Genomic DNA, 12,004 nt, shown 5'->3' with positions numbered 1-12,004 from the left:
TAAGTCGCAAATAAACTGACAACGCCATGGCTAAATAAAAAAAAACCAGACAGACAAACAACAGTACACAAAACACAACATAGAAAATCAAAGACTGAGCAACACGAACCCCACCAAAAACTGGGTTTGATCTCAGGTACTCCAGAAGGGTAAGCAGATCCTGCTCCACATGTAGCACCCGTCGTGTTGCTAATGTTAGTACACACCCGGTGATAAGTCTTATTCCGTAGGTCTAATTAGGGGAAAAGTAGACGGGATTGTAGTTATGACAATTGAAACATATCTATTGTCATCTGTGAAACGGATTTTCCATAACCGTCAACTAACTCGTGATGGCGTCCGTAAAATTTACGAAGGGACAATTTCAAATTCACCACTTCGAACTTTTGGTTTAAGAGCTTTCTTGTGAGCAGCAACACTCTATCAAGGAAATCATGATAGGAAATACAAGCCCTGGCATATCGTATCAACTTGGAGATATATACTCCTTTTGCAGGCGCTGCTGAAACGTTGCTACATAGAAATGAAAAGTTCACAATTGGGAAGTTGAAATCATCTCTTTTGTCGTAAAGTTTTGTTTTCAACCGACCATCATTGTCAATTTCTAGATGTAAGTCAAGATATTAGGCAGACTAACTGTATCTGTTGTATCCTTTATTTCAAGTTCGATAGGATAGATGCTTTCAACATAATAACCAAATTTAGAATTATTTAGTGAGAGAACATCATCTATATAGCGTAAACTGAAGTTAAAGGATACTGCTAACTTCTTTTCTTTCTTCATAAGAAGTTCCTGTATGAAGTCAGTCTCATATGAATAAAGGAACAAGTCGGCAAGAAGAGGAGCACAGTTGGTTCCCATGGGAATGTCAATTGTTTGTTGAAAAACACGTCCTCCAAATATAACAAATATGTTGTCAATCAAGATGTGCTTGACAATGCCAGTTTCAGAGAATTTTTTGTTTGACTCAAAGTGATCTTTTATAAAGTATGATTTATCCCTCCCAGGCCATTCTGTTTTACGAAACAACGCAGGACCAACTCTATTTGTCTTTTAGTCTTAGTCTGGAATGTAGAATACTTTTTATTTAGAAATGACATTACAGCAGAAAACCTTTGACTGAAACTTAAGGTATGGATAGAATTTAACAATTTTTTTTTTGGGGGGGGGGATGAAAACTGCCTTTTTGTTTCCAAAAAATGTAAAAAATGGTTCAGTCAGATTAAATAATCCTGTATGAATTGAACACATTTGTAATTTGAAGACACTAAATGGTAATTTCTCCTGTACTATTCAATTAGTTTAGCTCTTTTTCTAATTCTAGTAAATGTTTGTTAGTTGGCTGAAAAATCATATATAATTTCAAAATTAGCGATTTAAATAATAGTTTGTAACAAATGCATACTAGGTTGCACTTTGTAAATACAGTTGTTTCACAAACCACGCCTATTTTGGGGATATATATAATATTCATAGACATTTTGTTTTGTTTACCTACTGGTTCCCGGATATGATCTCTATGTTTCATATCGTAGAGACATAAATTTGGAATGTTACCAGTATAAATACACATGAATCGCGGCTAAATCGAATTCGAAGGAAGACCCAAAGTGAAGGGAGGGGTAATACAGAATTTTAGTATAAGTTAAAACTCTTAGAAGTTCGACGCATATAAATTTTGAAAAATGCCGCACAACCCGATATTTTGACCTTTGAAAAATTAGTAGTGCAAATGAACTTTCCATTCTAGGATATAAATTTTTTACGAAACTTCATAGTAAAAGTGACACAGTTTTTGCCGTAAAAGGAGTTCCTATGGGAAATTGCATTGCATTTATTTACAAAAGTGCAAACTACTAAGTAGGATTTTATCCAAGCAAATTTCCAAATGTTCAGGAGGAATTAAAACAAAAGATTTATAAAAAGTAAAGAACGAAGAAATGGCAAACAATGGACACTAAATAATAACAATAGCTAAAAACAGACTAGGTGAGTACAATCTAAGAAATGGTACACAACTGCTATTAATAAAAGTTTTTTTTCTTTTAATGCATTTAAACTTGCACAGGCATGTAACTTTCTTGAATGCTTAATTCATTCAATCACCCCTAGTTTTGTTTTAAAGGGGTTCGTGTTGCTCTTGCTTTAGTTTTACATGTTGTTCTTTATGCTTTTTAATTATTCAATGTCTGTGTTGTTTATATCGGTAACAGTCTTGTCTATCCTTTGTCGTGAAAAACGTTTCAATTTCAAAATTTCACATTTGGTCAAGTTTCAGGGTTAAAAAATTTACATGACCGATGGATTACGAATTTGGTGATGTCTTAGGGTTAGATAAGAGTCGATTACCAATCCGCTATTGTGTGATACCTTATCACTTGATATAGCCTATTAACATATTTTTAGGAGAAACACGACGGGTGTCGCATGTGGAGCAGGATCTGCAAACCATTCCGGAGCACCTGAGATCACCCCCAGTTTTTGGTGGGGTTCCTGTTGCTCATTGTTTTAGTTTTCTATGTTGTGTTTTGTGCACTGTTGTTTGTCTGTTGGTCGTTTCCCTAGATACGATAATGATACCCTGTGTCAACTTCTCCCCAACAGGATTGCAATTCCATTCCATCCCTCCTTGGCTCAGTTGGTAAATCATTCCACATTCTAATGATGATAGAAAGATCAAATGTTTGTGTCACTGGATACTGAAGCTGATATCCATTATATTGACCTCTAGATTTTGAGAATAAGATTCTCCTTCTTGAATAAGGTTTAGTCACTAATTTATGCACTACTTTGTAGAGCATGATGACCTATGTTCTTATTCTCATCTCATTCAATGTATACCATTAAATGTGTTAAAGCATACATATGATGCTACTGGTGATCTTCTAGTGACCCATGACAAATCAACCGCATTTCATTTTTCACACAATAAGTAAATGGGTCTCAATTGTTTAGCATTGTGTCTTGGAACTTTCTTGGATATGAGCTGATGTTTCTACTAAGAAAAGCCGTGAATGTTGTTTGCTTTCTTTTCAACGTGTTGATGTGGATATAAAGTAATATAAGTAATATTCATTTAAAGTCATGTATAAATTTCCAAGATAGGTCGTTGCTGATTTTAAGGTCTGTATTCTAAGATAAGTTGTTGTTGATCCTAAGTCTTAAGTATATGTACTTTGCTGCTTTTACTATTCCCTGTGTTTTGACTATTATCAGAGACATATGCTATTGTATTATATGTCTCTTATATTATATATTTGCTCTATTCTTTTATAATTGGGTTGCGTTTGATTTTTATTCTCAATACATCACACTTTATCAGGGGCAATGTATGATCCACATAGGGTTGACACCCCACTGTAACAAAGCATCCAGATAATAATGTACGATTTATGTCTTCTACGTTTGGGATCCTGTACTCATCTCTGCTTCGCGATGAACATAAAACAATTCTATTTGGAACACTTCTTTTTCTCAACCGGAAATTTCTTTTTTAATAAACGAAGTCAAAGGAGGTTCGACAGTCACTAACTCGGTACTCTAATAACATTATAATACCTGTCAGGTTCACAAGCTAGACTAGTTGCTCTTCTACCTTATCTCTTCTTTATATACTTATATACAAAAAATAATCAACTGGTTGATGGTCAATTTCTGACGCATGTCTGGTTTCGCCGTAATAAGAAATGCAAATCTATTTTTCTACTTTTTCATATCTATATTTGTATCACTAGCCTGTCAATACTGAGGTTGTGAATTCGAATCACGCATATGGCAGGTGCACTCGACTCCAATCTTTATTGACTAAGATTTATAATTTTCTGCGTTTCGAAGTATAGAAGAAAATTATTGTACTAACGGTTCTTTCATATATATGTATGGACACGTGATATTAATTGTAGTATCACGTGAGTGGTCATTTTTCGCGGGTTAATTTCCCAATTAGACCATTCTCTCGCCAACTTCGAACTGGTCAAGATGGACACCGAGTTAGATGATTCAATTAAGGCAGTAATTCTACGCGAGGTGAAAAATGCAGTTTCCTCTTCACAGCAAGATCTTCTAAACAGCATAACTACAGTGATGGATAGTAGGCTTACATCTTTCCAGTCAAATCTGCAACAGTCACAGCAGGAGATTTCCCAAACTCAGATAGCCAAGCTTGAAGAAACAATGACTGACAATTATAGTTTTCAGCGTAAAGGAAACGAAAACCAGTATCGTCATGAGGTGAAAGTGTTAACCAAGCTGAAGGAAGCTAAAGCTAACCTGGAGGCTCCAGAATTGGGAATTGATTCTGTGCAGATAGCAAAGATGAAGATTATTGAAGGTATTGACTTAGTGCGTGAAAGGCAAAAACTTATAAAACTGGCCGACTCTTCCCAACTTGGATGGAAAGTCGTCAGTGAGTACGTAGCTAATCCTATCGCTGACGACTCAGAAGACGAAAAGAAAATGATGAGGGCTCAGTCTAGAGCGGAAAGAAAGAGTAAGGCAGAAAAAGTAAAGAAAGGCAAACCAAGACCAACACCTTATAGCAGGAACCCAGAGAAAGAAACCAAATCGGTTAAGCCTGGAAGATGTTTCAAGTGTGGAAATAAGGGTCATTGGATAGACGAATGTCCAGATATGAAAAATAAGATAAGTAATTCTTATTCACAAATTTTAGTTTTTGATAACATTAATGTAATACAAGGTCACTTTGTGCCTGTAGCCAATACTTCAAGTAATAATCTTGTTACAGAAGTGAATACTGTTAAAAATGCTCAGACGGTAATGTGTATTGATACGAATACAACCGTTCAGCATGAATGCGTCTCGCCAGTTGGTAGACTCAAGGTCAATATAGGTCAATGGAAATTGATTACCGAAAACAAACACATTATTGACGTTATTGAAAACGGTTATAAAATACCATTCAAAACCGAGCCTCAACACGCTGTAATTAAAAACAACAGATCGTCATTAAACAATAAGATATTTGTTCAAGATGAGATCGGCAATCTTTTACAGAAAAAATGTATTTCTGAGGTACAACAGGTTCCACAGGTAGTTAACCCTTTAACGGTCGCATACAACAAATCGAGCAAACCTAGACTTGTACTAGATTGTAGACATATAAACATTCATTTGTTCAAATTCAGATTTAAGTATGAAGATACAAAAATAGCCCGAGAAATGTTTCAGAAAGATGATTTTCTGTTTTCTTTTGATCTTAAGTCGGCTTATCATCATATTGAGATTTGTCAAATACATAGAAGTTTTTTAGGATTTTCATGGGATTTTGAAGGCAAAGTTAGATACTTTGTTTTTAATGTACTGCCTTTTGGTTTAGCTACGGCTGGGTATATTTTTTCAAAAATACTACAAGAACTGGTCAAACATTTGAGATCTGAAGGCAAAAGGATCATCATGTTTCTGGATGATGGTTTAGGTGGTGATCGAGATTTGAGCTCGTGTCTTAAAACTAGTCAAGAGGTAAAACAAAAATTGGAAGTTCTTGGATTTTTGATTGCACATGAAAAATGTAGCTGGTTCCCTTCACAGTATGTGAAATGGTTAGGTTATATTTGGGACACAAAGATAGGAAAAATCTGTGTGAGTGATGAGAGAATTGACAAAGCAGAAAAAGCTGCGAATCGTATTTTAAGCGATATTGGTAAAGGGGTACTTTTGTTCAGTGCTCGAACATTGGCTAGTATTATTGGTCAGCTGATTTCAATGCAAATCGTCTTGGGTGATATTGTAAGACTGAACACAAGATTTTTATATGATTGTGTTCAAGCGCGTGCTAGTTGGAACGCACCTGTTAAAATAACAGTAGAGGCTATTGATGAGCTTGGTTTTTGGAAAAACTCTTGCAGAACACTTAATCTTGTAGGTGTTGATATTTGTTCGGTTAATTTAACTGACATTTATGATATTGAGTTATTTTGTGATGCCTCAGATGTAGGCTTTGGTGGATATTTCTCCACAGTTTTGGATTTTCAGAGTGAAAATCATGAGATTTATGGAAATTGGTTTGCGGGTGAACAATTTGAAAGTTCTACCTGGCGTGAATTAGAGACGGTAAGAAGAGTTTTGAACACATATGATTCATTCCTTGAAAACAGAACAGTTAAAGTAAATTCTGATAATAAGAATGTGACACATATATTGAATGTTGGTAGCAAAAATTACAAATTACAGAAGGTTGTAACAGATATTCATAAATCTTGCTCGAAGAAGAGTATAGGTTTACAAACCAATTGGGTACCGAGAACTGAGAATAAGCATGCCGATTTTTTAAGTAGACACACTGATCCCGATGATTGGAGTATTGAAAGGAATGTTTTCCATGATCTTAGTTGTAAATTTGGTCCTTTTACTATTGACAGATTTTCTACTCATTACAATGCACAGACCTCTCGTTTTAATTCGAGAATTTGGTGCCCAGGTACTGAGGCAATAAACGCTTTCAGTCAATTTTGGGGAGGTGATACTAATTGGTTAGTGCCACCTCCATCATTAGTTGCCATGACAATAAACAAGATCATTAAGGACAAGGCCAAATGCATGTTGGTTATTCCCGAATGGAAATCTGCTCCTTATTGGCCACTTTTATATAAAGACGGCGGATTTAGAGATTTTATACAAGAGGTTATTTATTTGCCTAGAGACAACATTATAGTAAGGGGTACCGGAAAAAATGGGATTTTTTGTGAAAATCCTCTAAGATTTAGCATGATTGCTTTAGTTATCAAATTTTAATAAGGATTTTTGCGTTTTTTAGGTTTAAAACTGAGACAGAACGTTGAGAATGCCGTTGTGAGCAGTGGTGTTGGAGAAAACAATGTGTTGAGATCTTTGGCAGGAAAGATGGCTTTGTATATAGTTGATTCGAAAAGTGAAAATACGTCAAAGAAGTACTTCGCCGGCTTTAATCGTTGGAAGTCATTCATTACTGAACATGGTTTTTCTGATTTACCAGCCGAACCTGTACATGTAGCGTTATATTTAACATTTCTTATTGATAAACATTCTTCACCAAGTGTATTGCAGTCCGCAATTTATTCTATAAAATGGGCTCACGAATTAAACGGTTACATAGACCCTACAAGCAATTCATTCATTACATTTCTATTAGAATCTTGCAAAAGGCTGAACGGTAAACCAGTCGTGAAAAAAGATCCAGTTGACAACATTATGCTTATAGAACTATGTACTATATATCAGGATTCTAGTGACTTATTAGTGATTAGGGATTTGGCTATGATACTTATAGCTTATATATGCAGGTTTTTTACGTTTTGACGAATTAAGTTCATTAACTTGTAAGGACATTAAGATATATGATGAATACATGTCTATTTTTTTGTCACATAGCAAAACTGATCAATATAGACAAGGCAACGAAATTTTGATTTCTAAAGGGAGTTCTCAAGCATGTCCCCTTCTGATGTATAAGCGTTATTTGGGTTTATCTGGTTTGGACGTTCATTCTGATCATTTTGTTTTCAGACCCATGTTTAGATCGGGTGGTACAGCTAAGTTAATTTATAAGAATAAGAAACTTAGTTATACAGCGGCCAGGCAAAATATCGTTAAAAGGTTAAAAATGGTTGCTCCTCAGCTTAACTTAGGTTTACACTCATTACGTTCAGGTGGTGCTTCGGCTGCAGCTAAGTCAGATGTTAATGAGAGATGTATAAAGAGGCATGGGCGTTGGAAATCTGATTTAAGTAAAGACGGATACATTGCAGATTCGTTTGATAATAGAATTTCAGTTTCTAAGAATTTAGGTTTATAGACATAACATTTTTTCGTTTCAGCCCTTTCTTTGAGTTCTCTAGTCTTGTGGGCGATCGGCAATTGTAAAATTGTGTTTGAGATATTTTTGCCATATATAAGTATAGTGTGTACTTATAATTTTCTGCGTTTCGAAGTATAGAAGAAAATTATTGTACTAACGGTTCTTTCATATATATGTATGGACACGTGATATTAATTGTAGTATCACGTGAGTGGTCATTTTTCGCGGGTTAATTTCCCAATTAGACCATTCTCTCGCCAACTTCGAACTGGTCAAGTTCAGATATAATGTTGGTTCATTATTGTTTGATTCTTTCTTATTTTGTACTATATATAGGTATATTGCTTAACAGTATACATTTTGTTGTATTTTGTTTATGTAAACATAAGCCAATTTTCAGTACTGTCCAATGTACACCTCTCGAGACGATCTTCCGAGCATTAGGGTTTGGACACAGGTTTCCATATCGACTAAGGTAACTTGGTTGTTGGTTTTTCCTGGCCGGCGGGTTCGTTTATGACAGAGTAATTTTTTTTTTAATTCGTATTGAAAGCTTGAATATTGTTTATATGTATATAGATATTATTTGCATAAAATTAGTATGTGTATTAATGATAGATTATAATAAAATCCGGTGTCCTTCTAGTCTTGTGGGCGATCGGCAATTGTAAAATTGTGTTTGAGATATTTTTTGCCATATATAAGTATAGTGTGTACTGTCAGTTTTCTACCCAAGGTCGATGGTTCTCTTCGGGCTTTCCGGCTTCCTCCACCGATAAAAACTGACAGTCACAAAATAACACTATAGTGTTGAAAGTGGCATTAAACACCAATCATGTAGGTATGGGTAAGTATCAAGGAATTTCTTCTTGAAACAGTCAGTAGTGGTCCTGCATGCTATTAGCAATAAACTGCAGCACCACAACTAATTTGTTCAGGTAATTAATCACTAGTCAAAAGAAAGAGAACTGTCTTTGCCGCATCGGATTTATCTGTATGTTTGTTCGTTATCAGACCTGGTGTTTCTTCGCTTTTAATCAGGATGTCATCATATGGGATAGAAATTTCATTATTGTTCATTCTACTTTTAAGTCTTCCTTCTTGTAATGCTGCCAATAGAAGTGTTACTTGTAATACTTTATACTTTCAGTGTATATGTATTTGGAAAATACATATCCTGCTGCTCACTGGTATTTTGTCAGAGGAATAGTTACCTAGTATAACTGTTTGTGTCTGATTAAATTGAAAAGAATTTATCCGATTTGTATCGCTATTATTAACACTAAGGGTGTGAGTTCGAATCCCGCACGTGACAGGTACGTTCGACTAATGTTATAAGTAATAAAAACTGGCAGCCACGAAATAGCAAATAGTGCTGAACGTGGCATTAAACATCAATCAATTAAATTTGTAGCTTGTTCTGATATGCCAAAATATTTGCTTGAACGGTTACGTATCAAAAATGTATAAAACCGATTTCATACTTCTATTTATTGTATGTTTCTGAACTGATTAATTATCATGGATGCACCGATGAAATCAACCCGGAATACATAAAAAAGACTTCTGGCATATATGATCATATATGATTCGAATTAAGAGTTAAAAATAGCTCTTTTCATAAGCAAATGTTACGATCCAAATTTAAAAAACCGATACAAAACAAACAGAAATTCGAATGCATACAGAACAAATGTCGCAATTTTGTAAGAAAGTCGAATGAAAATAAGTAAATATATATAGTTCAAGATTAAAATTACAAGGCTTCTGATTGTTTTTTAATCTTATTATGATAATCATAACCATGGCTTAATTGAATCAGAGCAACCTATGGTAAAGAAATTCAATAAAGAAGAATCTGCGTTATAGAATGATCTACCTGATGCCTTTTGAGATAAAAAAAAATGCTATTTAGTTTAAAAAAATTTTGAAGTTGACGAGTGTAAGTGCATAAGCTTTTTTATGTTGTTCTTGTTATTGTTGTCTTTTTACCAGCGTATGTCATAATATATCCATCTTTAATGTTTTTAAATTGTATGCTTATTATACCAGCTTTTATGTGACTTATTTTTACACCAGCTTGTTTTACATGTGTTTAGCTATATCAACTCTTATTGCGTATGTTACCATCTATAATTATAGCGCTCTCTACTTGTTTTGAATAATAACATAAACGGTACCAATGTTAATGCACAAGATGCGCATTTCGACAATTATTGTCTCTTCAGTGATGATCAAGGCCACAATATTTAAATATCCAATATCTAATACAAATGTTGAAGAGCAGATAAAACCAACAAGGACCTAAAATGTAGCCAAATCAGGACAAGGAAACAGAGCTTTGAATGATGGAGATATATTCCTTAACTTAGAATAATTTTCAAAATTTTATAACAGCAAATTTTAATCAAACAATATCCGTTTTTCATGCCAGTACCGAAGTACTGGCTACTGGGCTGGTGATACTAACAGTCCAACAGCAGAGGTATCGACCCAGTGGTAGTAAATACATAAACGGTACCAATTTTAATGCACCAAATGCGCATTTCGACAATTAATATCAAACTGCATATTTGTTAATTCTTACAAGTCATTCCAAAAGCATATGTGCTGTAGAGAATATCTTATGTATATTTTTTTTAAATCACCCCAGCTTTAAAAAAGCTTTATTATTATTATTTCAACCCTTATCAGTAACACTTGAGACCAAAAGTTTGGAAAGACCAATATATTTAATTGGAGAGCATGAATCTCATCAAAAGGTTACAAATCGTCACTTCTGATTCAAACCAGAGAGCTCTGTGTTCCATTCAGAGCAGCTCTAACCAACTGAGCTAAAGAAGTACCTTCCTAGCGCAGCCGATTAAGAATTCAAAAGTGCCTAAACAAAAAAAATTATAGCATGTAATAAAGGCACATTTTGCTTGATGAAGTACAATTGTCAAAAATAATGATCTGTCAATTCATAAACGAAGTGTAATATTTAATAACAAGTGCCAAAAATTGTACTACTGGGGCGCGGAAAGTTAAATATCTAATAAGTGTTGAAGCTATGTGTACGGCAGCGGAAGGTTCCCTTCATAGCAGAGTCCACCAACAGTAATACCGATTGAGTAAAAGGATGAAGATACCAAGTTAGGCGCATAGCACGCTAACTATACGTGTTTCCGGAATATACTTCATCAGATAAACGCTCGAGACCATTTGAAGTTTGAAAAGCCAAATATTCCAAACGTTTAGAGAATATACAAAGGGACATAAACAGAACATGCAAGTCTGTCTGACAGCTTTTAGAACGGTCACATTATTTTGGATCTTGAAATTCAAACAAAATGCACCACTTAACATACGACCTAACAAAGCCATGGCCACTGGACGGATAGCACACACCAGAACTAAAAGAAGACCAAAGGTAACAACCCAGTGAAGATTGTAATGACACAAAAACAACGGCTATGATGAAGTGTCAGTTTTCCTTTCTATTATTAAAAAATAACCGGTTAATCTAAAAAAAATCAATTTCTATAAAATGTTTGTGTACATTTTTTTAACACGTGACTTCTCTATCGTTAAAAATAGTTAACAATTCAAACTTGAAGCAATTGAGACTTATCGGTCATTTGCTTATGCTTCAACAATAGCAAATCACCATAGATCTAAATTGTAATCAAACTGGGTGACTTCTTGTTATAAATTGAAATTGTCAAAATCTTGGCCATCGACAAGCATCAAGTACGCCTTCTCCCTACATATATACACACAAACACTAAATATGATGCTTTTAGTATGACTTACCTTGAGCATATGATGGTTGTAAGAAGATCCATATTAATACAACCAGTGGTAGCACCATCTTTGTAGTGAGAACCAATTTTCTGACTATCGAAACTGACAATTTCTAACGGTCTTTCTTTGGCAGCACTTAAACCTTAAAGTAAAAGTATGTTCATGCATATACGTATATTATGAAACATGAACATAAACTTTAAATCGGCGGAAGGCAAGCTTATTCTAAGCATCAAGGAGCCCTTTTATGATAAAAATGTTCCAACATTTAATTATGAGTGATTAATATTAAATCGTACATGTGGGTGTGGGAAGAAGGCCAATGAATAGATATATGTTGATGCTGTCAAATGAATTATATTGCAATCCTTCTTCGTTTATCCAAATAGACAATATTTCTTACTCTGTTCAACAAAGCCCTCTGT

The 12,004-nt window shown here is 34.6% G+C and overlaps 1 protein-coding gene across 1 annotated transcript in view; it reads right to left on the bottom strand.

The window, feature by feature from the left end:
- LOC127698596 (hemicentin-1-like) overlaps positions 1-12,004 on the bottom strand; it is a 213,465-nt gene that overhangs the window by 186,469 nt on the left and 14,992 nt on the right. Inside the window, exon 2 of the mRNA XM_052202108.1 lies at positions 11,589-11,721. Coding sequence (XP_052058068.1) covers positions 11,589-11,646 — 58 coding nt within the window. The 5' untranslated portion in view covers positions 11,647-11,721. The remainder of the gene's footprint in view (positions 1-11,588; positions 11,722-12,004) is intronic.

This window comes from Mytilus californianus, unplaced genomic scaffold (genome assembly GCF_021869535.1).
Source record: "Mytilus californianus isolate M0D057914Y unplaced genomic scaffold, xbMytCali1.0.p SCAF_4, whole genome shotgun sequence".
In the NCBI taxonomy this organism is placed as follows: domain Eukaryota; kingdom Metazoa; phylum Mollusca; class Bivalvia; order Mytilida; family Mytilidae; genus Mytilus; species Mytilus californianus.
This window is presented reverse-complemented; position numbering and strand designations above follow the sequence as displayed.